The sequence below is a fragment of the Xiphias gladius genome, chromosome 16, assembly GCF_016859285.1.
Source record: "Xiphias gladius isolate SHS-SW01 ecotype Sanya breed wild chromosome 16, ASM1685928v1, whole genome shotgun sequence".
Taxonomy (NCBI): Eukaryota; Metazoa; Chordata; class Actinopteri; order Istiophoriformes; family Xiphiidae; genus Xiphias; species Xiphias gladius.
This window is the reverse complement of record NC_053415.1, coordinates 10,442,501-10,470,251: the sequence shown is the minus strand read 5'-3', so window position 1 is coordinate 10,470,251 and position 27,751 is coordinate 10,442,501. Positions and strand designations below refer to the sequence as shown.

The 27,751-nt window shown below is 40.9% G+C and overlaps 1 protein-coding gene across 4 annotated transcripts in view; it reads left to right on the top strand.

Annotated features, from left to right (window-relative positions):
* epha3 (eph receptor A3) overlaps positions 1-27,751 on the top strand; it is a 100,218-nt gene that overhangs the window by 9,640 nt on the left and 62,827 nt on the right. For all 4 annotated transcript variants that reach the window (XM_040148135.1, XM_040148133.1, XM_040148137.1 and 1 more), the window contains exon 3: positions 7,467-8,127. In XM_040148135.1, coding sequence (XP_040004069.1) covers positions 7,467-8,127 — 661 coding nt within the window. The remainder of the gene's footprint in view (positions 1-7,466; positions 8,128-27,751) is intronic.

Here is a 27,751-nt window from a genome sequence, read left to right as displayed (position 1 = left end):
TGCAGGCTGTTTAAAATGCATTCAGTCCAAAGACAATTGCGGGCTACAGGACAATGCGTGACCAATTGAAGGGAGAGATTGATGTTGTGCTGATAGAAGTTATTCACGTGTGAGCAAGAAAGAAAATGCGTACCAATACCGGGGACTTGATCCAGCACTGGATATTGGAATGTGTGCTGGAGGTTATGCAGTATGTGCAGCGAGGTCTGCTTTATTTCATGTTATTTGCTTTGAACAAGTTCAGAAGAAAAAGCATGTGATTGTACAGTTCATAAAATGCTGCAGGAATGGGAGCCAGTGTCACTTTTAAATGAAAACGACTCAGAGAGAAAGAGAGAAAATAGGAGCGGATCAGAAAGAGGGAGACAGAGCGAGAGGCAAAAGGGATGGAGAGAGAGAGAGAGAGAGAGAGAGGAAGAAAGAGAGAGGAGGAGAGAGGGAAAGACAGGGGGAGAGAATGAGAGAAAGAGAGAGAGATATTGCTGATGATCAAGTCCTCAAGGTGAATCATCTTGTAATTACTCACGTCATCCACTGACTGCGCTCAGATAAGCAGCCTGCCCTGGGAGACTGCTGCTCACAAATGATGTCTCATAATGTGGCAGTGGCACTGAGCCCTCACACACACACACAAGCACACACACAGTCAGTCATATTGATGGAGAGGCCGCTGCTATTGGCCTACCGAGACACAACGTGCTACGGTCAGAACAAATTAAGAGCTTAGCATCCCCAGGATGTTCACTCCGGAGCTACCAACCGACGAGTTTGTGTGTGCGCGTGTGTCAGCATGCGTGAGTGTGTGTGATCCAGATATACTTTTTATCTGTCTGGGAGGCAGGCTGATTGCTGAGCAGTGTCCAGGGGGCTTAGCCCTTCACAAGACTAAAGACTGTTAAAGATTACATTCTTGCGTGCTTTCAAAGCATTCTTCAGCAACAAACCAACACCCCAGACACTGGCTCTGCATACAAAATAGAATTAATGGGCACATACAAAGTGAAGTCCATTTTTCATAGGACCCAACAGGGGATATAATGGCATTCCTGTTTTTGCCAGGACTGTTGTGTATTAACTTGATTGTTTAAAAAAAAGGAAAGTTATTGTTTAAATACACACAAAATTAGTTATTATTTAAATGTTTAACTAAAATGCTGACATATTAAAATATTTTAAATGTTTAAAGTACAATGAAGTCAATGAAAAACAAATATTTTCCTCATTTCAACTAACCCAATCACATCCAAACTCCACTTATTTTGCAACATTTTCAACAATAGTTTTATTCTATGCTTGAATTAAAATAAGCTTATGTCAGATTTTATAAAAGAAAGAGTTATTTTATAGGAATAATTAGCAGTATATGAAGTCAGTGAGACTGCTCAATATGTAGCCCAAGGGGGAAAAAAAGGAAATGGATAATTTGCATTGTATATGCAGTGAAATGTCTTTTTACATGGTTAGGCTTTTACTAACAGTGGCATTGACTGAACTTTTGTGTCACAATGGAGAAGCTTCACATCTATAGAAAAAAGCCAGTGGTCAGAGTGTGCGTAACTCAGCTCATACTGTCAGGACAAATATTTAGTACACACACACACACACACACACACACACACACACACACACACACACACACACACACACATGCACATTCACATCTCACATTCCAATTCTCAGGTCTGGAAGAGGAGGGCGGGGGCATGTGTAATGGCATGGCTTTTTATATTTTGGACTGGGTCCACCACTTCAGTCAGCCAGCTTTTTCTTTTTTTTTTTTTTTTGCTCTTAGAGTACAGACTCCTGTTTCAACTTATTTAGTCACCCAAGGGCTCTTAAAGCCCCCCGTGCTCTGCTGCCACCCCATCTGTGAAATCAGCCTGACCACCATACACTGCCCCCAACTCCGCCCCACCCCACCCCAAAGAAAGAGAAAGAGTACAGAGGAAAGTCCATCCATAAATGAGGATTAACAGGGAGAGGCAAGGGACCAGAGAGGAGGAAGTATAAAGTGTGTTACAGTTGCTTTCTTCTTGGTAAGACCAGCTGATGCAAACCCTCTGTATAACAACAAGCATACACCATGAAAACATATCCAAAATTATAGCAAATTTACCCTTTAGTACAAGGAATACATCCCAATTGTGATTTAATATTACCCAAAACAATTCAAAACTTTAGACGCCAATATTATTAAAAAACCTAAACAAATATACAGATATCCTACCAGTGGAAAAAATACACCCGCAGTATTATGGATGTACTGCATATGTGATTCTTTGGAGTCAATTGGAAGTACATAGAGGTAAATGGACTATTTATTTAACAGACACAGGCTGGCCAATGGCCTTAAAAAAATATTTACTGCAATATTGGATATACACACAATCAGGAGGCTCCCTTGTTTCCATCATCCTTCAGCAATTGCTGTTGATGTCTCCTGGAGCAAAGCTTAAACAAGGATTAGCTCGGCAAGGCTTTGGGCTGTTCACAAACAGGAAGAATGAGGAAGATGAGGCGGTATGAAGTGTTCATTCAGGTTTCCCTTTGGTAAAACTGGCTGATGAAATGTCCTATGACTGATATGCTGCAGTTGTTGTGTCTGTGACCCCATGACCTCTATGGATCCCAGAAGCTAAGCTGGCCCCACACTTGTTGTGGACGCTCCAGTTTTTAGATCTACCCCTCTCCAGCTATAGAGGTACATTGGTCCATTGTAAATACACAAAGTATGATCTCTGTCTCTACCACGAGTCCCATTTAGTAATTTCATGTCCAAAAACTTTTTAAAAAATGGGCTTTTTTCATACATATAAATGAAGACAATGGTATAAAAGATATAAATGCAAAAAAATCAGTGATTTTGATCACAATGTCTATAATGTATAACATCTTTAATATGCCCAATTTATTTTATTTTATTTTTGTAACCTGGACCTTATTACTCTAACAATTATTGTTACACTGTAGATTTGGCATGCATTCCAATCCAAAATGAATTGCTGATGGAGTGAAATCACTAAAATAGAGTTCAGTAGGACAGAAAAAAAACAAAACAAAAACCGGTTGCAACCAAAACCTTTTATGTTGACCCTGTCTACAGATAAAGTAAAGACATTACTGTTACACTTTGGAAGAGATGATGTTTTCTCTCGATTGTTTTTCTTAAATCACAACTAGTCTTAGCATAAATGCATTGTTACCCTATACTGGCCCATTAACTCCCATTGACCTTCATGTCTTTGAAGTGGGTGAACTGGCATGCTGACTCCGTGATTCTGAGACGCGTCTGTTGCAGTAGTTTTAATGTCCTGAGTGGATCGTGTTACCTCACTCCATTTTACTGTCCCTTTAGCCACGTCACCTACCTACAGCACAGATCAGAGAAACCAGGAGCAAGATCACACCAAACTGTGCCCCAGCTGTGACCATCAGGGGTTTGGGGTCAGAGGTCACAGGGACTGGTTTAGGGTCCTAGTGTTGTTATATATCAATTAAAGGGCAGGGAGAGGTGAGTTACGCCCCCCTGGAAAGAAACAAGGGGGGGGTCGCTTTAGACCTTTATTTATCCCAGTTGACACACAAACAGTCCTGAAGATTCCCAGTGAGAGTTGCATCTGCCGATCGCAGAGCTTCGAGATATTGCAGAAAGCGAGAAATGGCAGTTGCAAAAATGGTGGCTATGGATTTTCTTTTTCTTTTAAAAAAAAAAAAAAAAAAAAGCACTGTCATTAAATGTGATCTGGAGTTTTGCAGAATTATCAAACACTGTCGCTCTTGTCTGGCAATAGGGATACTCATGAAATAAATGCCCAGAACATACTAGAACTCTAAACTCTTGGGTACTGCAATACACTTCCATAGAACCACACCTTCCTTACTAATCCACTTCCAGATCTGGAGATACAGTAGGTAATGATGTTAAATTATTCTCCCTTTATTTCCTCACCCCCTCTTCCTTTTTGTCAAGTGAAGGACACATAAAACAGGCCTTGGCTAACTAATACCGGGAAGAAATTCAAGGTTGGAGGACTTAATTCTTATGATGTAATGTTTGTGGGTGGGGATGAAGAGGTAACTCCATGTAATATATACTATCCTCCAGAGTGGGCTCCTCACATCATAGTGGAGGTCTCATTTACTTTGGCAGAGACTTGCTCAAGTCGAGTCATCTTCCCTGGAATAGGATATAGCATACCTAACATAAACATACACGCACACATACGCATACAGGCACTTCCACACACCTGGGTTTGATTTTGAACCCTGTGTGTGTTTGTCTTCGGCAAACTTCAGACCCCTCCCAAAGACAGCTTAAAAGACAGCAGAGACAAATCACTCGCAGTCGCTTTAGATCTGGCCCAGTTTACATCCTCGTGTTTGACATGAAAGTACATAAAGTAATAAGACATAAAGACAGTAGCTCACAGATACATCTGCATACAAAGACTGAATAGTATATACACACGCATTCACAAACACAAATGCAAACACACGACATGTTGGTAAGAAACAGGAAAGTAAGCTGATCATCGGCCATATTCACAAACAAACACATTTGCTTGCTCAGTATATATAGACATACTTTGTATACACCCAAACACACACACGCATGCTCTCCACTCTCAGGCCACCTTTTTAGGGTAATTGCAAACTTAATATGGCACAACGAAATGTAACAATAATTTGTTCAATAAGTGGAGAAGCTCTTGAAACAACGAGACAGATTAGACACACTCTAGAGCAGATACTTAAGCCTGCTCCACTTACATTTGTTCCATCCTCTTAAGTTTTTCATTAGGTCCTAGATCATAGGGAAGTAGATAGAAAGCCACGAAGACAACCAGCTTTAAAAACAACATTTTCCACCTGCAATATTTAATGAACTGTTAGAGTTTTACATGACCAAATTACTATTTGCCACTGATATGTCATAGTAAGAAGAGGAGCAGTAATTTGTAATCTTATTGTACATTTTCTCAGAGAGGCAAAAGGTGTGCTGATAAACCACCATGTCTCTCCCAAGTCACGTTTACTTACATGGATTCCTGAGCTCATTTTTAAAGATCTGTAATTGTTGTTCTAGACAAGGAAGTGGTGCATGCAAATCCAAACCAGAGTTTGGAATACCCTTTCATTCCTGTATATAGTATTTTTAGCAGGTAATATTTCCATTGAGTATTTTTAAGCAACAGCAGTGACAGATCATATCTGCCAAAAAAAAAAAAGATCCCTGGTTGTGCTGCTTTTAATCCTGGAAAAAAGTTTGTTGTTTAAGTATGCCAAAGAAATATATATTTAAAGCTGAAGCCGAGTAGGATATTCTATACATTATGTTCAAGTAATTACATTGTCTTATCAAACATAATGTCAACAGAATCACTTATCTTTGTGGCAGATCTGGTCTTGACTTTCTGTTGTGTCAGTGTTACTTTTCACATGTCACCACATAATCTTACATTTAAAGTCAAGCTGCTCGATGTAAGTAACGCGAGGTGAAATGTTAAGTTCAGCTTCACCTCTCTATATTCAGCCCCACTCAGTTCTGTCTACTTACCCCTGTTATTGTTAGACCTATAGAGAGGGCTTGGACTACACTCTGATGAATGAGGTGACGCCAAGAAAGCATGACGGGGGAGACTAAACACCAATGGAATCTCTCCCCTCAAGTTACCTCTCACTTTGTCTCTCCCTCCTTCTTCCTTTTGCTGTTTTCAACTCTGTCTCTATCACTTTCTCTACTTCTCTCTTCCTCCTTCTCTCCCCCTCTCCGGGGTGTTTCATTAACTTTACTGTGAGTTGAAAAGCAAGTGGCCATCCTTCAGCCTGAGAGCCCTTTGAAACAGCGGACGCTCATAGATATGCTTTACTCCCCCACACCCGAACACTTAGACATACACACACACACACACACACACACACACACACACACACACACACACACACACACACACACACACACACACGCACACACACACACACAAAAACATGTAATAGAGAACCTAGACTTTCTTAGCTCGTCATTAATTTCTGTGTTCAGGCTGAAAGCACCTGCTGCGTCTGCCTGCTATGGGACTTTAAACACTTTACATGAGACTTATGTGAATGCATATGTGTGTGTGGGTTTATGTTTCCAACAATTCTTGTGTGAAAGGAGTGTTAATTCAGTCTCCAATTACCCAGAAAGATTTTCTGTCTCTCCGTCCGTCTCTCTGAAGAAAGCACTGCTCATTCAGGCATACATCCATTCTGAATTTCACGGAGAGAACAAAATAGAAAAAGCATCCATTTACACATTTACGTCCATTCTTCATTCTAATGACTGTCATTTTAACCACAATGAGCCCAGTGTTTCAGGTGTTTGCCCATTCATCAGCGCTCTGATTCAGTGTTGATTTGCCTGGACAGCGAAGCCAAAGCATATGATCAATGAGTCTTCCCGCTGTGTTGAATTCAAAAGGAATGACCCCCGCTTTCTTTTTCTCCTCTCCTCTCACATTGCTTTCTCCCAGTGGAGGGAAAATGTAAGATAGACACGAACGTTCCTGGTATACACTCATATCTGTCTTTACTTCGTAGTTTCTTTTGTTTCATAGTGGATTGAGCACGTTTCCTTTAGTAGCAGTAGTACTGTGATGCAAATAACCAAGACTGCAGCTTGAAAGTCCTCACTTGTAGAGAAAAACATGTTAGTATAAGGGTGGAAAAAAAACGCTATGAGATTTTGTTAATATTTAACAGTAATTAAGCAGCTTCACGCACATTTAGTAGGATTGAGATGGGAAATCATACTTCATGGTTTTTCTCTGAGATATTTTTACAGAGCCCCAATCTAGGAAATTAGGCTAAGGCGGCAAGTTTGCTTTTAATTAATTTGAGTAATTTATAAGAAATCTGGTAGTGTGATTTTTCACCCTTAAGTGTTTATTAGATGCTTAGTATTCAGCAAGAGTGAATCTGAATGTGAATAATTCATCTGTAAATACTTACAGGGTTGCAATAACTTTATTTTTCTCTTTGCTATCTCCCCCCCTTTCCCTCATGTTCTCCTTTCTCTTACTCCAAATTCCCCCTGTTCTACTCCTTTCTCCTCTACTTTCCTCTAATTTCTTTGCTCACCTTTCTGTTCACCCAAAACATTCTTCTTTTTTCATGCTCTTGCCCTGTCTCTTTTTCCTCTCTTTACCTTTTCTTAACATTTTTTTATTTCTTTCTTTTTCCTAACTTTCCATTCTTCCATTGCCTCCACCCTCCTATAATTTCTTAAATTTCCTATTTTGCTCTTACAACTCTGCCTGCTTCTTTGACAATCCCTTGCTATGCCTCTCTCTCTTTTCCTCTCCCTATTCCCTTTAATCTGTCCTTTTTAATTGTCCTGTATTTGGTTCTCTCTCTCTATCTCTCTTGTCTGGTGCTCCTACTTTCTGTCTCTCTCTTCCCCTTCTCTGTCTCTCTGTCTTTTTCAGTGGGAAGAGATCAGTGGGGTGGATGAGCACTACACTCCCATCAGGACCTTCCAGGTCTGCAATGTGATGGAGTACAGCCAGAACAACTGGCTTCGCACCAACTGGATCCCTCGCCAGTCAGCCCAGAAGATCTACGTGGAGCTGAAGTTCACCCTGAGGGACTGCAACTCCATCCCGTTGGTCCTGGGCACCTGCAAGGAGACCTTCAACCTCCTCTACCTGGAGACAGATGATGACCAGGGAAGCCACTTCAGGGAGCACCAATTCTCTAAGATCGACACCATCGCCGCTGATGAGAGCTTCACCCAAATGGACCTCGGCGATCGCATCCTCAAGCTCAACACTGAGGTGCGCGAAGTGGGTCCCATGACCAAGAAGGGCTTCTACCTGGCATTCCAGGATGTAGGCGCCTGTGTAGCTTTAGTTTCAGTTAGGGTTTACTTTAAGAAGTGCCCATATACTGTGAGGAATCTGGCCTCCTTCCCTGATACGGTGCCCATGGACTCCCAGTCGCTGGTGGAGGTCAAAGGTTCATGTGTCAATCACTCCAAAGAGGAGGAGTCTCCACGAATGTACTGCAGCACAGAGGGAGAGTGGCTCGTGCCTATTGGGAAGTGTCTATGTAACCCAGGGTATGAAGAGAGAAGCAACACCTGCCAAAGTAAGACACATCTTCTTTCAGTCAAGCGATATATTTCTCAACAATTTTCTCACGCTTTCCTTGTCATCCACTCATTCTGTCTGTTGTCTACATTTCTTCATGTGTAATATCTCATTTCTCTTTTGCATCTATTTCTTAGTGGCAACTACAGCCTGAATGTGTGTCCTTTTTTATAATACTGTGTTTGATACAAGGTGAAGTTTGCCAAGGCTGCCGAAGTGTTTGATCTGAAGACTCTCACACGTCATATCCGTCAGACCAGAACCTTTGATGTCAAATGCCCAACCTTTGTGTATGCAAGTGTGAATGTGTGTGTTTTCTGTGTGCATGAGCATTTTGTATGTCTGATGCCTTCAAACAAACCCAAAAATCTCAAGAGTGTTGGTGGATAAGTCTGTAGTTGTCTGTTTATATATTCATGCATGTGTGTGCTGTCTCATCCAGGTCTTTGAGCAGGTTGCAGTGTTGCAGCAGTTCAATTATAATCTTTTCTGTGACACATCATTAGCTATGGGAATAGCTTACCCAGAGAAGCAGGGATGGGACTGATAATGCAGAAGAAAGGAATGGGCTGGAGTGGATGGTGAATAATGGAATAGTTGTGGTGATGGTTGTGGGTGTTGGTGGAGGCAAGAGTGGGTATACACTGGAGTCTGGAGATACTCGATCTCACCCCAAAGTCTGTTGTCGCCTTGGAGGTGGTTGAAAAAGTCAAAAAGTATACGTCTGGCTGCCTTTAATTTTCAGACCATCCCGACTGTTGACTTTCTTCGTGTCTGCTAAATCATCATCATCACACATGTTTTACTGGGGATTTGAGGTTTTGCCTGTTGGTTTTTGGAAAGAATCAAAATGTTACAATAACTGAAGTCACTGAAGAATTCTGTGGCTCCTGGTGCTACAGAACTGTGCTAGATCTATGGACTGACACACTGCTCTGTCAAACATCGCTTCAATAAGGGTTTCATCTGCAGATGGAGACAATTCGTTTATTGATTGTAGTTGTCCTTTGATTGTCCCTGTTTTTCCTCACATCATTTCATCTAAACTACTTTGTCAAAAACAGTAAGTAAATGATACCCCCATGACGACTTTTATATTCCCTTTGGGATCAAGCGCCCAGTGGGATCAGAGGTTAAATGTCATAATGTCCCTTTTGTCTCAGCATATAAGAGAGCATCCCAGTCTGTTTTAAATTCACAGTATAATGAGTTAAAAACTTTCCAAAAGTGTTTATATTTTTTCATCAGGGTTCACAACGCATTTATTTAACTAATTTGAAATTTTTCAATATAATGGGAATCATATACATGAGAACACAGACAAAAACAATGTCCTATGTCTAATGCAAAATTAAACTTCCTGTGTGCGGCTTCTGTGGCAGGTGTAACAGCTTTCATCAAGTACACTTAAAGTATTTCATCAGTGTTCCTGTGCAACAAGAATTTTTGCATCTGTACAGTACTTTGTCCCACGCTGCAGGTTTTCACAGCACCCTGCATTTTTGTAGAAAGTGTTACTTTAAATTAATTGTATATTTAAATACCACATTACATATTGCATGTTACATAAAGTTACAATAGTTGCAGTATATATATATTTGCTTACTTCATGCTCTTCTGGTTTGTGTTTCTGTATATTTTGTTTGAGCTTGTCAAAGAGAAAACTGCTCCCAGAGGCTTTGGCAAAGGAGACATAAGCACCAGCTGTATGTGCCATGAAACCCCACTTTCTTTTAGTTGTGGCAGGGTGCTGTGGTCCACGTCATTCTATATGTGGTCCTCTTCTCTCAGTTTCAGAGAGCTCCTAGCTCTGCTTAAGAAGCCAGACACAGCCTCTATTTGAAAGCAGCTATCTCTGCACTGCGGCTGTTCCACAATGACTTAAAGTTATAACTGAGCTGGAAGTTTGAAAAAAAAAAAGCAGTCTGTCTTTCGCTCTCTTAGTCCTAGTCGTTGTAGCTGCTCCCAAATGCTTCCATGTTCTTTAACTGTCTCCTCTAAAAAGCCATGCCCAGTGTTAATTAAAGATCAAAGGCTGTCTCCCAGGTCAAACCCCTGCTGTCAGGTCCAAGGGAAGCTCTATTTCTGATGCTCTGGACTCCAGATGAGCCTCTCTCACTGTCCAGATGCGAGGAGACACTTTGTCGCAGCTATCAACAAAAACAAGGATTAGAATGAGATATAAATGTTCTTTATAAAAACAGACTGAGTCATCTTGTTTTTTTTTTCCTGAAAAGGGGTGCTAAAGACCTTAAAGGTCACTCGAATAACTCTTTACTTGAAGTGTCATATTTTTCACAATCTCAATCCAAATGATATTAATAAGATAAACGGACAAATAAACCATTGTAAGAGCATTTTATAGACTACATGAATACAAAATGTTGGCAGTCTCAATCCAAAAAATTTGCCTTTACCCTCCTAATTTGAAAAAAGAAAAGACTATAGATTCAAGAATGGGACATTATGTAGACAAATGGCAGCCCCCTGTCCCCCTTCCTAACACCCTCCTTTCACTTCCTGTCTCTCTGTGAATTGTGTGAATGTTTGGATGTATTTGACAATCTCTTATTAGTTTCAGCGAGGTCTAATGGACTCTAATAAGGTCTTATGTTACCCTGGAGTGGGACAGCTGCACCAACAGGCCACCTCAGTCCCCGTGTGCAGGCGTCGGGGGCCTCAGCGCACAGCTCGCTCTGCAGGCCCTCTATGTTAACAGATAGATGCCTGCATGGGGTTAGGTCACCGTACAGACAGAAAGCGGAGAAAGATGAAAACATATTTACAGCAAAATGAGATAGAAGCAAATGTCTAAACCATGGTTTCTCAAGTGGTTACATGTCACAGACCTACACACAGCGACATATTAGGCCCCAAAACCAACTGACTTCATACACAAGGAGTTTGGTTGTTGCTGATTTATTATTAAATGGGCTGCACTTGGGAAGAAAACTGCACATTCTCTAATTGGATAGGTTTTTATTTAAATGATTTGTAGTGAAATAAAACTGTTGTTCTGGGAGCTGCTTCAGTGACTCCTTGGTGACTTGAGAAATAATTCTCCATGTTGTTGTGTCACTAAAATAAACAAACATATTAAAATTGAGCTAAAATCACAAATGAATATTCAAGTGATTACACATAGGCTACTTGCTGTCAGGCAGCAGCAGTTGGGTAGACTTAAGATGCAGTGTGGTGAGAGAGGTGTTTGGATTAGGTGTTGCTGTCTTTGACTGTTAGCTTTGAGTCAGACGTGGATGTAGCACCTTCGCTGAATATTTCATGCTTTGTTTTCTTTGACAAGACGGCTTGATGCTGCATCTTCCACTTAGTCAAGTCTCAGTTCTGTGTGTGTGTGTGTGTGTGTGTGTGTGTGTGTGTGTGTGTGTGTGTGTGTGTGTGTGTCTTTGAGTGAGAGAGAGAGTATGAGAGCAGTTGCCTTTGTTTATACAGACTCCAAAGTGTGTTAAAGGGCTTTAATAGAGTACGCTCTAGTATTAGACTGTCCTTATCTTGCTGAGTTGTGTATGTGTTTGTACATGAATGTATGTGTCTGCGTGTTTGTGTGTATAGAAAGAAACGTTTGTGAAGGAAGGGATGTTTTTATCACCTTCAAACAAGCACATTAATTCTGTCTGTATGTGGCAAGAGGTCACCCTGTGCGAGCTGCCGTTATGGGAGTGTGTGTGCGTGCTCGCTTGTGTGACTGGTGCCTGCATTGTATATGTATCATTAGATACTTCACAGGATGCAGTTTACATTGCTCAGAACATATTTTGATATTTAATCATCCATATCAGAGCAGAAGATGTCATCGGATCTTTTGTCAGGGAGAAAGGCAGCGAGTGGATTTGGAGTTCTTCACATTGTACGATGTGAATTCACGCGTCAGTCATCGTCAGGATTACTGTATGTTTTGTGAGCAGGCTTCAGCCTTTCCACAGAGAATGTGAGGCAAGATCTAATCTCGCTAAGTCAGTCTTTCATCTGTCATTAGAACAGACTGGAGCAGGTGAACTAACTCCTATCTACCATCAGTGTGAAATTCCTGCAACCCTAATTTGATCCTAAAACAGCAAACGGATGTCTGTCTGTCGATCTTTTCGTGTGTGTGTGTGTGTGTGTGTGCGTTTTGCAAATGCAAGCAGCTGTTCTGTTCTGTTTTACGTTCAAGGAGAGACCCAGTTTTACATTCTTGCTGGATCTATCAAGACACACAATCCTCAAACTTGCCAGCACCATAATGCTTATTGCAAATACACATATGCAGTAAATCAGTACACAAAGACACAGGAACACACGTGCTCAAGCCTGAGCTGCTGGTCCCGCTTGGATCAATTGCTTGGATTTGAATATAAATGGAAGAAGAGAGAAAATGACTTTCGAAAATAGAATAAAACCTATTTTGCCAAGATTTAAGGCACTACAAACTAAATGGAATTCTGATGATTTCTAATCATTTCGTTCCGATGATATATAGTCTAAAATTATTTGTTTTTGATGACTAAAGTGCCTCTTTCTCCTTGTTCACTTCATTCACTTCTTCCCCTCTTCTCCGCATACCGCTGGCTGATGGTCTTGGCCGCCGGTTCAAAGCCCGTCGCCCATCTCATGTCGAATGTTTTATATCACTCTTCACTCTCTCACTTAAGTGATTTAGCTGCTGCCCTCATACACATGCTGGACTCACATTTTACATCTTTCATTGACTTTGTCACGCAAACCTACATCAACCTGACCAGTCAAATACTCAACCTTAGCTCTCGGAAAAAAGATTCAGCATCTAGTTTACCATTTGATTTTAAGCAAAGCTCTATTCACCTTCAGCAATTAATGAAATGTGTCCCTGTAATGCCTTTAAGGTTGCTAGTACTGCCAATCCCACTGAGTCTCTATGTCCATTTCAGCTTACTGTTTTGGTTTGCCAGTCCCTAGGGTTGACACAAAATGGTAGAGATCTAACATGGCTGGTGAAGAAACTCATTTAGCATTTAGTCTACCAGAAGGAATGCACATCCTTTTCCCAGGAGTTGTCAGACCAAACCAAAGCTGAAATGTATTTGAATATTGGACCTTAATTCATCACAGAGGACTCCAATGGGATGCTAGTGTTGCTCTTTTTCTGGTAGATGTGTTTTTGTCAGTTTGTTTTGGAGTCTCCCCGTTCCCTATCAAAAATCCCTTAGGGCAGCTTAGTGTTTATCATGAAAGATACTGCTGCTATCCAATGCAAACCCTTGATGTTAAAAATATGAGCTTGTCAGTGGTGTTTTTGTATTTTATAATTATACCCAGTGTTTTTTTAAGGGATTCAAATAATTTTATGTGCCATGTATGTGACATATAGTGCATGTAGTCTTCTTGCCTGAGAAGAATAAAACTGTAGTTAGAATTTACCACTGTAAATAAAATACTGAAGATTATCTGAATCAATGCTAAACATTTTGGTTTTGTTTCTGCTTTAAATATTTATTGATTAAATACCCCTAAGAGCATTAGAGTTTCAGTCCCACAGTTGTGCTAACATTTTCTTCTTATTTTTTTTTTCTCATCGCCCATATTGTTTTTTGTACAGTGTTTTCTTTTGTATATTTTTCTGCCAGACTGATGAGGCTGAGTGCCGTGTATTCATGGGGCTATTGGCTCCCCTCTGGTCCTTTGGAAGGACTCTGTTTGTTTGTGTTGGCCATTATATAACCGCCCAGCTCTCCACCAGAACATGTCAGTTCGACACACACACACAGACAAACACATCGAAATGCACACATACACATACACAACACCACATCTCCAAAATTGCAAAGACAGTATTTCTAATCCAGAAACAGGCCAATATACATCACTGCTTCTGTTCTTGTCCTCTTTTGTTGCAAAATATGCGGTTGTATGTACTGTGCTTGTGTTTCTCTGTGCGTGCTGCGTTGTAGTCTTTATCCAGTTCATTGCATCCTCTGAGCCCCTGTTCCTTGTTCCAGCTGCCCCCTGCAACAAATGAATCACATCAGTTCAAGTTGAGCTGTGTTTAAGTGTGTGTTTGTTTGGGTGAATGAATTGTTATACTGTACATGGCTGTGCTCTAACACTGGCGTTCCATTGCATCAGTCTCCCTCCTCTCTTGTCAGTTTAGCTTAGTGTGGAGGCTTTCTCTGCTGCAGCCTTTTGGCTGTGTGCTGCCTAGTATTTAGCCTTTTTGGAGTGGAAAAGGAGTGGAGAGGCTGGAAGAAAGGACAAGGCCTGGACTGAGTGCTCCAGTGAGAAAGGTCTTGAGTCATGGTGTTAACACTACACAAAATGTACTAAATCTAAAAATACATGTTTTCGTTTCTTTTTCCAGAAATTACATCCCAACTAGCAAAGACACAAATGCTTACGCAAATCGCAATGAGTAAAACATAAACTCTCCTCAACGGGGGCAACTGAGCACTCTCTCCAGAGAAAGTTATTGGCAGAAACTTTAATGGAATTTCTTTGGGATTTCATTTGACAAGAGTCAAATTCAGCTCATCACCCCCTATGTGTCAAGCTGCGTTGGATCTTGCTCTGGTTACCCTCTTTTAGCGACTTGTGAGCAACTGTGTTCTGGCTGAAGAATAACAGAATCCATGCACGTACACAGTAAACTGTGCATGCACTAATGTATGACTGGCTGTGTTTCGAGGTGCACCCTCAGTTCAAACAGATGTGTTTGTGTTATTATATTTCCCTTCATACTGTTTCCATTGCTGCCCAAATTACGAGCACCTCTAGTGCTGTTTGACTTTTTGAGGATCTTCCATAACCTTGATGTGCAAAATAAAACAGAGCTAATTAAAGCATGCTGAGAAGCCCACAGCAATCGTACTGACTCCCACTCCACAACACAGCAGCCAGGAGGGAAATCTGACTGGAGGGAGGGAAAGAGAGAGCAAGAACGAGGGAAAGAGAGCTGAGAGATGATGAGCATACCATTAATTAGAGACACCATTCAACTGTAGTCCGGAGGCAGGAAATACTCACTAAGCAAGGAAACTTAGCAATGATCTTGTATATGCTCACAGAGTGTATGGTGTATTTGTTTGTGTATGTGAGAGAGAGTGCCTGCATGCACAAGAGAGAGAGACAGAGTGCACATTCCCATGCTCATCCATTGCTATACAAGTAGACTGAAATATTGCATGAACATATGTCTGTGTCTTACACCCTATTAAATCAATGTCTACTTCTTTATCTCTGTGTGCCGCCATATAGTATACGGTGTCTGCGTGTATGTAGCTATGTGTGTGTGTGCCTGTGTTTGTGTTTTTCTGGCGTGCTAGGCCAAGGAGGGGGCTGTAGCCAAGGATGCAGGAAAGGTTTGTTCATTCCGGGTATTATTGCCTGTTTGCTTTTCTCTTTATGGGCAATCCAGAGCAGGCTGGGGGTAGCGGGTAGACCTGTCACCCCAGGGCCCCGGTGCTGTTGGGACTTCAAAGCTGTTGGTAACCACAGGCTCAGGAATTCAACTTAACACACACAGACACAAATACACTCAAATGCGCACACAGGCACACACACAACCAGGCCTAAAACAGAAATGGAGGGATAGATAGATGGGGTGTTTATTTGTTGGAGAGGCCCCCGACCACTTCACAGTGGTCAGTCTTTCTGTGTGAGTGTGTGTGTGTATTTGTATAAATACATGTGTGGGTTTGTGCGTGTACTGTATATAGAGACTTGGTGTTCATACAAAAAATAAGCAAAAGACAAGAGCACACATAGAATATATATTTTATTTGTATATGTAGATTTGCGCATACGTGCGTGTGTGCTTCTGTACTTATCCACATTCAGCCTACAGGTGTGGCTTAACACTGGCAGACAATCACTGTGGAACTAATGACATAACTGGTGTGTGTGTGTATGTCTGTGAGACTGTGTGTCAGTGGACAAACAAGGACAGAGGGGACGGACACCGCGGGAAACGTCCTGTTTGACAGACACAGTGGATGTTTGGATACGCTTGTAATGTAACAGGGGAGGGAAGTGGAGGAGTAGAAGAAGGGAGTCACTCCATCACTCTTGGTAGATAAGAGGGAGCAAGCGGGAGAGGGAAGTGGAGGAGGGAGGAGAGTGGGGAGGAGAGTGAAGGCAAGAGAGAAAGAAAGCGAGCTGTCACCGGGATATAGACCCCCGATGAAGACTTTTGGCGCAGATGGCCTGCTTTGTGATTTGTGAAGAACAATTAATAGTGTTTCACTTCACAAATCTCTATCTTTTCTCATGTGCTTTGTTCTGATGTCCACCTTCAGCGGCAGGCAGTCATAGCCTGTCAAAGAGCCTGATCATAATACCACTACTACTCTTCATAATATGACTACTTCTGTAAGATATAGATATTCAGTGTCAGCACGTTTTGAATCTAACTCATGAATAAAATAGACTTATTATTGTAAACCTATTGTGTGTTACGTCTGCTCTCCTTGGTGCTGAAGATGTGGCGGTGCCCTCAGCCGCAGCCTCACTCAAATCAAGGGGCTGCCGCTGTCAAGTGTCTCACTTATCTAAATAGGTCCTGTAGGCATGTATAGTGGGACCCCTGAGTAGTTGTCAGATGCATCATCTCATTGTACAGCTGCAAAGCACTCAGTGAAGAGAACCCTCTCGGTGTCATTTCAGTTTGAAACACCCAAGTGTCACCGCATAAATGTCTGTCTTCCAGCAGCTGTCTGATCTTGCTGTGTTGCTACATCACAGATGTCAGCGTGACAACCTTTCCATTTCAGCAAACACTGCATTCTTTAATGACAACCAAGCAAAGGCAAGAAAGTCTCTTTTAACACTTTTTAGAGCAAGGGCACAGCATGCAAGTTTTGTGGCAATTCTGCAGTAAAGTCTTAGCCATATAGACAGTTACCACTGATCTAATGACATGTTAGAACTGCTGTACTCAACTGTCCATGAGCTTTATCACCACAGAAAGCTCACAGTCACTCAATTTTGTTTTGTTTTGTCTGTTTTTTCCACTTCATTCTCTCAGCAGCAGCCTGTTGCTCCGCCCTTTCACACAAAGAGTTGGACACATACGTGGACACGTATCAGTGCAACAGCCCAAACTGTCGCCCACAAACTTAACATGCTGAGATCCTGAGTTGCAGCAGGGACCAGTGTAGGGTACCAGTGTTGCATGGGTCTCCCATGCACATTTTGTACTATATTTTAAATTTTTTATTTCTTTGTTTTTTTCACTGATTAGCATAATGTTGGCGAATCTAAGGCATCACTGTTTGCACTGACCAGCTCCAGCCTGCTAATGCAGCCCAGAGTTAAAATTAAAGTTAGTAATAATGGTTGTTATTATAATATTAATAATAATATTGTATATGACTTACTACCTGCAATTTATCTTCATTTCCATCTCTGAATTTGTTTTATTTTTATGACTCAGCCCATTCTAAACTGTGGCTATACAGTAAATATATGTAACTAATATATCTTGGTCGAAACCAATTCAGCAACCTTGAACAAGAAAAACAACAACAAAAAACTGATCCATAGTTTTTCCTTACCTACTTCATATTTTTGAACTTTTTTTATGTCCTCGTACCTGCATCTGTTTGTGTGTTGTTGACCTTGCTATGGTAACCTCTGTGTTTTTGTTGTTTGTGTTTTCCATCTTTATCAGGTCTGCAGGAAGTGAGGCATCACGGCTCCTCTGGGATTAGTGTGTGCTTCTCTGTGCTTGTGTGTGTGAGAGAGACAGAGTGATAGAGAGAATGAGTTCAGGACATAAGTGTGAGAGACATGTCTGTCAATATATACAAGTCATTAGTAAACTAGAAGCGAGCAGAGGTGAGGAAAGGCAGACAAAGTGCTTACCACAGCAGGAACCGCTTTTCATTGACACCCACCCACACACACACACACACACACACACACACACACACACACACACACACACACACACGCACACACCCACACACACATGCAAACACACACGTGAAAACACACAAACTATATTTAAAATATGCTTTAAATTGTGCAGTGCATCTCTTTATGTTTGTCAAACCCATACTTCATTAAGCAGCCTTTTTTTTGGAAAATGTCTTAAATTCAAACATCCATCTGCCTAAATTTATAGATTAAGAATCAATTTCCAGAGTTTGAAAAGATGAACATTTATTTAAACCTCATAAAATCATTTTGGTTTCCTTCATTTGCAATGATGTTGAGATACAGAGAAATATGCAGAGTTAAAAAAAAAAAAAAACGCAAACAAGGATGATGCTCTGTAAAAACAATTGCTCAATTGCACATTGAGGTGAAGTGGTTTGAGATCATCGTCTCGAACTGTGCAGGGGTAGGGAGATTTTCGATCTTATACGTATAAATGTATTTACATTTGTCCATGGCACAGCCTTGGGATGGACTGGCTGCCTGTCAAGAGTGTTCCCCCGCTTTTGACTCGGAGGGTGCTGGAATGGATCAAAGGAACCTAGTCAGAGGAAAGTTTTAAAAAGTGCTGCTTTTCCAGAATGATACTGAAAGGTTTTGAAAAGGCATCACTTGAGTTTTCAGGTCCAGTTTCTATTGAGCTCTTTTCATGCAAACTATGACTGAGCTTACCCAGTTATCCTGTACCAGTGAACTTAGTACGCTGGCCTTAAGTCAGGTTTGTTTAAGGCGGGAGTCAGACTGTAGCCTTGTACCCTTCTGTTGGACCATGCCGTTTAGTTAGGAGTGTCACAAAGGTAGACATCTTCAACTCTGTGGCCATGGTTCTCTCCAGGAAAGAAACTGGACTGCTCCACTCTGGTGAAGCACCTGCTATACCTGGAGTTTAGGTATGTTTGAATTTTGTTCACAAGTGCCAGTTAAAGGGATAACCTGAGTACCCGTTTGTTGCGACGGCTATATTGGGCAACCATGGTAAAATGAGAGGGTGAGAGTTTTACTGAAAAGAGCCAGTTGAGGATGTGGCAAACCTGGTAAAGATGTCTCGTGGGCACAAAGTTGAACTAACCGGTTGGGAGTCCAGAGCAGATACAGGGCAATTGAGAACAAAAACATGGATTTTCCATGAATGATGCAGAATTTGACCTTCTTCAAATGCAAAGAAATTCAACAATTCAGTATAAGTGGACTCTATTCACCTTTGCGTGAACACACACAACATATAGTAACTCAAGTTATTTCTCAGCTTGTGCCCCTGTTGAAGAGTCACTGATGTTCCAGACAGTCCTGCCTTTTTCAAAGGATCCATAGACTTAGACGCCATGCATCTCTGACTTTCCCTACTTCCATATTTGATAGAGATAAAGGACAAGGTCCCTGCACTAATTTATTGCGCACTCTATCCATCCTTACCACGCACAAGAAGCAAGAAGAGCGGTGACATTTTACCTTCGGCCGTGGCGGTTGACTTAGAAATGGTGTCGGATGGCATGACATACCCTCTAGTGTGTGTATGTGTGTGAATGTGTGCATCTGTCAGAGAGGAGGGGGGTCATTTGCGTGTGAAACATGCACCACTGTTGTGTATGCATATGAGTTTGTGTCAGTTAGGGGGTGCTGATTAAAGGCGGTCAGGCCTCAGTGATCAGGCCTTTAGCTGTTCCTGCACATTGAATGCCAAACACAACAGAGCATGCCCAGAGCAACCAAGCAGGGAGACTGCAATGCTAAACCACACCAGAAAACCTTAAAGGCCTACAGCTATGCATACGTTTGTGTGTGTGTGTGTCTGTGTGTATGTGTGTGTGTGTGTGTGTGTATGTATGTGTTTTTTCACATTTTGTGTTTCCTTTATGTTCTTTATTGACCATGTCAAGTGATCTAGATAAAAAACCATTCCAATTGAATACGCTTGTTTTTATTTCCCACAACCAATTTCCAGCAGCTAAACTAAACACTATGCTGACATTGGGTGTGAAATTGATAGTATTGCTTATAATGCTTTCACCATTAATATCAATCAACCTTTTTAAAGTCATTTATGTAGGTCAGCCATAGTCCCTACAACTAAAAGAATGCAATGAATCATATTTAGATGATTAGATGTCATGTGTCAAAATGTTCAAAAAAGTTTGGAAAATGTGTATAAATGTGACATTTTCGCCATATACAGTGCAAAGGAAGAAAATGTACTTTGAGTGAATTTAAAAAACACTATTTATATTTTAGATAAATATCATATACATGTATATATTAATTATTATATAATGGTAAACAATTATTTATAAATCTCTAAACCATTAATCTATGTATAATCATATTACTAAATGAATACTGATTGACATACACAAACTTTATTTATGGTTGAATTGTCTATGTCTTTCTCATACAAAATCTCACGAGTTGTTGTTTTTTTCATCCGTTTTAGAGTGTTTTTTTTTAAATTATGCTTTGGCGTGAGTTATAATTATACCTCACTTAGTTCACTACATTTTTAATTAATATATATATTGCGTGGTAAATTTACATATATATTTATATATTTACCTACAGGAAAGAGAGATATTTCCTTATTATTGTGCCTGTATTCTAATTCCGTTACTACTTGCTTGTAAATGTGGTTTGTTTTTTTTGGAGATTGTTTGGTCTCAATGGCTAAGTTAAAGTTAATGGGTATGAAATAATGTAATATTTTTGCAGAGTTAAACTGTGATAATGGTTCATGGTATTAACTTATTAGTAACTTACAGCTGATGAAGTTATGACCGTTGCAGCGCAGGTTAGCCCCACCATCCTCGTCCCTTAGCGCTGCCTTTACCAATACCAACCCAAAAAAGTTGTTCCACCAAAATGTTTAATGCTGCTGCCCTCAAACTAGAAGCCTCTCTGTCTTTGTCTAAGTCTCTCCTCTTGCAGAGGCTGGAATAAAGTGTCACTTATACAAGGACAAAGGATCCAACCTTTAAAGGTTGAGGGATACTGTGGAGATGAGCGCTGACCTTTCTTACAAATTACACACACTCACTCACATGGTCCTGCTCTCTCTCTCTTTCTCTCTCTCTCTCACACACACACACACACACACACACACACACACACACACACACACACACACACACACACACACACACACACACACACACACACACACACACAAACATGCATGGAGGGTTAGAAGCAGTGTGAAGATGAGCAGAGAAAAATGGCAGACAGCAGTGTCCAACAAGATTACTGTACTCATCATCCACAGATTTCCCACCTCCTCCGATTCATTTCCCTTCATCTCTCCCTGTTCAAATGGATGGCACCAAGCATTTGTCAAGGTGAAGGTAGCACAGCCCACGCCTAGCGATACAACCAACCAATTTTTCCATTTCTTCCGCTCCGCTAGTCTTTTGCTATTAAGTGTTCAATTTCGGTACCTGGAGACGATGGCAAAGTGCAAAGCCTCAAGGGATGTTAGAGATATCTAACTGATTAATGCAAGACCTCTACACTGACTCCTGAATGATCCCCTGCTTTCCTGGCTGCCTTTTCATTGCTTGTGGTGCAAACAGATATATTGATGTGTGGGAGTGGATACTGACCTTTCACTAAAACGTGAGTATCAGTTTCTGACCTCTATATCTGATTGAAATGATATTTTTTTATGTAGTCACTACACAATAAATACACAGGAAAGCAGCTGGGTTTAATCCGAATTACTTATAGTGTGACATTCTGATCAGATTCTGCAGTAGCATTTAGTTTACTGTCGACAGACCTCAATGCCATTGCAGAGACTCTTCCAACTCTTCTATATGATTGATTTACAATAATTAAGTATTTTGTGGATTGCAAGTTCCTGATCAAGAGGCCTCATGTACACCATCGACTCTTTTGTGTGGGGGTGGGTGGGTTGTTGATAGCAGCGCAATCCCAGAGGTAATTGAGGTGTGTGGTAGGCCTATTGATGAGACCCCAACTCTAATGAGCTTTAGCCAATTAATCCATTGATTTACATGTAAATGGGTCCTGAAAGGTTACTGGCTGTGACTGCCATCTGCATGTACTTACCATGCTAATGTCGTGCTGAGTGACACATACACACTCAGCATGCGTACAGAAATTGAAGGGTTGAGAGACAGAAAGTGTGAGAGGGGGAGACATGACTTGATCACTGATAGAGTGTGCTGCATCTGATTAGCAGCAAAAAAAAAGTGTTAATAACAATGCCATATATTAACCATGGGTATACACACATTTTAATAATGAAGCACACATCTGTCATCTAAACTGTCATTCTCCCCCCACATCTCTGCACATGAATGAGTATGGATTGTTTTTCCCTATGCATTTTAGTTTTTAACTTAACTAATATGTATTCATTTTGAACATACATTTGAGTGTCATTCAATTCTGATACAATGAAAGATTGAATTTGAAGTTGAATTTGAAGGATGCTGCAGTGAAGATTGGCTCATTCTGGTTTGTAGAAAATGGACTCTGTGAAGTCTTTCACTTAAAACAATGCAGTAATACAGAGTTCTGCTATCAGCCAGCTAACTGACTGGGACTCGGTGTTAATTACCAGTGTGCTCAGCTTAACTGAAATACTCAGTAAATTGTCCCCAGGTGGGGAAAGAACAGGCTCTATCTTCGTTTCTCATAGCTGCAGTTGAGCTAATTATGATGGTGTGTGTGTGTGTGTGTGTTTATGAATGTGTGTGTGTGTGTGTGTGTGTGTGTGTGTGTGTGTGTGTGTGTGTGTGTGTGTGTGTGTGTGTGTGTGTGTGTGTGTGTGTGTGTGTGTGTGTGTGTGTGTGTGTTTATGAATGTGTGTGTGTGTGTGTGTGTGTGTGTGTGTGTGTGTGTGTATGTCTGTGTATGTTTGTACATTCAAGGAACGAAAAACTGGAATTGGCACATGTTAAAACATACAACTTCCAAAGCCAACAGTTCTGTTAAGTGAGATGTGCTGCGTTATAATGATGCCATCTATCACTCCCTTCATCTTTCCATTCCTTTATCCCCTCACTCCTCCATCACCATCTCTGTGGCCTCATTAATTTAGCCTAGACTATTTATGGGCCTATAAAAACAATAAGGAAAGAGAGGAAGGGTTTTACTGGCACGACAGACGCTTCCAGTGCATGGGAAAGATGAGGAAGCCTGTTGAATTAGATGAAGCATACCACATCACTTTCAGTTAATTAACATCTGGTTAACATTGGGTGAGGTTTTCATAAATGCAGTATGTTTTGGGACATATTACAGCCAGTCTGTTTGATATTTTGCAACATAAATAAAAACTAAGTATATCGATACAGACCGTGTTTTAGGAATGGGAGAGACCCAATTGTATCTGTATACCCACATACAATTCAATAATTTTAGATTAGAATTTACTGATATAGAAATATGGTAATATATGGGACTCCACCACAATGTGGAATCTTCACAGACTGCTTGTGCTATCATATGTTGTATGAAATTAAGTAGGTAATAGATTAAAGTCTTGTCTTTTTGTTATTCTGGTCATTTGAAAAAGATACTTCAGTTACAACATGGCAGAGTATAAAACAGAAACCTTAAAAATATCTCTATATGAATGTCTCCCTACCTTCAAAGCAGCCTGGCAGTGCAAATGACATCCTTTCAAATGTTTGGACTAAATTTGATGCAATTTGAATTCCCAAGGATTAAAAAGCATGTTGTTGAACCTTTTTTTAAATTGATATATCTATTAAACCTGTTATACCTATTTTCTATTGATATGCTTACCAGATATTTATGTTTCTCCATGGCTGATAGTGGGGAGGGTCAGGAAAAATGAATGGGATTAAGGAGGGAGGGTCCTGAGGTCTCTGGATCCTACATTCACAGTTACGCTGTATATAGCATATCTGACTATGCCACAAGGGTGAGGCAAAATGTAATTTGTAATACCTTTCCATGTCCTCACCTATAAAGTTTAGGCCATAACTCAATTTGTGTCTGCTGCTGTCTCATCAGTCGCGTACTTACATAAGGTCAGACCACACTTTTTTTCACCTTGCGTTAGTGTGTGTCACCTTTTGGAGAAGTGCACTCGATGTCTCAAGTTGAACAAAGTTCAGCGCTGAGCAGAAAATGCTCTTTTCTCTTTTATTTAATCTGAAGAGCAAAGGAGTTGGTCTTCCCAATTGAACTTTCAACAACAAAAATGGGCTAAAGGCTAGGACTATCCTTCCGGATTCTGACCACCTGGAAATACGGTTTGTGATCCAACAGATAGAAATGACCCTAAACAAGCAACATCAAGTTTGGAAGAACATTTATGGGGCATTTGGAGCTTTGGGTAATTTTATGAATTTATTTGTTACTATTGCGTTTTTGATTATCTGAATCTGATTACATGTTGATAGTTACATGTCACTCTCCAGGACACAGGTAATTGACACCCTGTTGCCTAGCAACAGCAAGATGCCTCTCACTGGAAAAAACGCAAGGTTATTGGAATCAGCGGTGAAGGAAGAAAATAACATTGCTGTAAGGCATCTAGCGTAACTGTGGGCTTTTTGTAGAATACATGGGAGATGGAGCTTCGGTCTCTATCATTAAAAACGAAATATTTGTTTCTACTGATATCAGTGTTATTTTTGTGGGGATTAATTGTGAGTAAACTATATTCGATCAAATGTAATAGCAAGGCCAGTCATAACTTTGCTGTGCATGACAATGCAGGTATTGATATCCATATACTGTTGCTTCTTGGATTATCCTTCTCACTAACAAAAGTTTGACGTCCAAGGATTTTTGACCCTGATGGCTAATGTCAGCCGCTGAACTATAGTAACCTGTTGCTGCTGTCAATGAAGAGAACATAACACACACTATAGGCTAGTCTATACGGGGTTGTAACATGCTCCTATTCACTCCTTTGAGGCTTAAATCATAGGGCCACATGAGGCTGCATGGAGCTCAGGGTCCCCTTCAATGGGAAGCCACTCACGCATACATACTGTTGTCAAATGGAATAAAAGCTGGCTATTCTACGTGGGGAAATGGAGATATAGAGAATGAGATAAATTAGCTGGCTTGTACAGGTGTTAAGTAAAAGCATCAAAAGATTTAGCCACTACTGTGTTTGCTTGTGTGTCAGCCGTTGCAATTACTTTCTTTGTAATGTTAAATGGAAACCTGGGAGCATAATCATGACAGAGAAAAGCTGTATACAAGGTACATCGAATAACTCAGTCATCTAAAAAGAAAGCACGTGCATGCACATGCTTGATGAACTCAAAAGGGAGTCTGTAAAGACCGTGAACTCTGCGCAGTGTTCATATTTTTGAATACATGTAATCACGCTATGCTCTGCATTTTCATGCAATGAGAACCCTTGACCAGGTTCCTTTTTAATGATGGACTGCTTTGGGTGGCTGTTATTGGTGAGAGTGGGGGTTATCACTCTGCTGCAGAGTGAAATACCATGTGTGCGCCCAGCGGGAGAACATTCCTGCTGGCCCCCATGATTTCCTAAGGTCATTCATGCAGTCCTCATCCCCACTGTAATGGCATTGTCCTGGGGTTGAGCCACCCTGCCAGGCCCCCCACGCTTCAGCCTTTGGCCTCCCTGACAGCACTGCCCCTCGGCTGCCTGTCAACCACGCCGATATTGGGGTGTTTGATTGTGGAGTGGGAGGGGTTAAAAGGATGAGGCCGCTGGGGCTAACTCTGCTTTCAGGTTGTATGACAATGATGGTGAAAATGATAAAAAATGCTGTTTACCTATGCTTTACTAATAGAGTAAATATTACCTTCATCCGTGTCTTATGTATATGAAGTGTGCCGTGCAATTAGTAAATTTTGTGCTTTATTTTCAATAGATGCTAAAGATGAAAAATGCCTATACAACCTGGTGGCATTGAAAAGATGTAGCTGAACTGAAATTTTTAACTTTCTTTTTTAACATTCCAAACTAACGCCTTTGAATGTCAGCATGCTTTTCACTCCTGGAGAGCTGAGAGCATTTTTTAGCATTCACAGCGCCTGGTACTGAGAGCTCCAGGCCGTTTCATTCTCTGCTTTCTTCGGAATTTCTATACTAAAGTCACAAACACGTAACAACACAATACCTCCTTATAGCTGAACTAAATGAGGACATTGTCTGTTGCTTTATTTTGTTATATGATGATACGCAGATGAGGAAGTTGCGAGCCAAGCGGAAAAACACCGTCACATGTAGCTTGCAAGAAGTGAATATGCTGCATTGACTAAGTGGATGTATAGAATGAAAGCAGAGGAGGAGGAACGGCATCTGCCACTACTTATGAATTCAACAAAGAGAATGCAACAGACATCTTTTCTCAAAGCTTCTCTCTCTCCATTCTGTGTGTGTAAAATAGGCTGTTCATCATTATTCAAGGACAGAACTGATTAAAGGTGATTAGGCCCTGCCCATCCATCACGCTTGCCTTTCAGCCTGTCACTGGCCCCAGTATTAAGGGGGACACCAGTGCATGCAGTGTGTTGGTCTGTATGTGTGTGAGGGAGAAAAAGACTGTCCAGCCAGCTTTGTCTTTTTTTCCAAATATTCGCCATTACACTAATGGCGAATAATTTCTCAAATAGAAAGAAACAATATACTCGGCTCCTTAATAATGCTGCTTAATACTAAAATAATACACAAAAGCATTATAATTGTGGTTTCAGCTTAAATGGGCCATGGCAGCCAATTCTTTACAGGATTCTTTAGTAACCCTGTGATGAATGTCCACTTTCTCCCTTGATGAATGACAGCAGTGAGAGCCTTTCTTGCTCTCGCAATTCCTCACAACATTAACCAACAATAATGCTAAAAAAGAATGAAGGATTTTTCTGAGCAAAGTTAATTGATTGGTTTTGCTGCTGTCCTGTTATTGTGGGCAGTTAGATAGCTAGTCTTTCATCAGATTGTAGACTGTGGGAAAAGAAGAGTTTGACTAAAATGTTTTACCGAAGCTTCAAGTACCTGATAGCTTGATATTATTTTTATGGAAATTTCAAATAGAAATCCAGTATTTCCACTGAATGTGGCTTCTCTCAGGGGAAGTAAAGCTTCTGAAACGGCGTATAGGCCATCATGGGGCAGTATAACTCACTAGCTTTTTAAAAGGGGTGACGCGGGTTTCATTGCAAGTTTTACAGAGTGTTGAGTTCAGTTTCACTAGCTGTGGTAAGGGAGGGAGATGTGGATGACACAGACTGCTAGTATCTGAATTCTACTAAAAGACCAATACAACTTGACAATGTGTGTCAGTGTTGGTTTCTGCTGCTCAAAGAAGTGCTTTTTGATTGATGGTCAGATGTGTGTATGTGTGTGCATGCATGTGTACCGATGTTGACATGGCACAGAGGCACTCTGAGGCTTTTTGTTTAACTCAGTTTGTTATGCTGCCTCAGTCCTCAGGAAATAATAGCTCCATCAGTATGACTAACTCTGGTAATAGTTAACACTCACACATACACACATCCTGCTTTACAAGAGCCAAGCATGATAATAATACACAAGACAATGTGTGAGGTCAGCAGTTCTTAATATGTGTATTTGCAGTTTGGGCACGGATTGGGTGTGTGTGTGTGTGTGAGAGAGAGAGCATATAAGACTTTGAACAGAGCATACTGTATTTGCACACAACAGCAACTCTGGTTTCACCACCAGAGACGACTGGACAACGACGACTAGAATCTGGTTATTTAACTTTTGTTTCCCA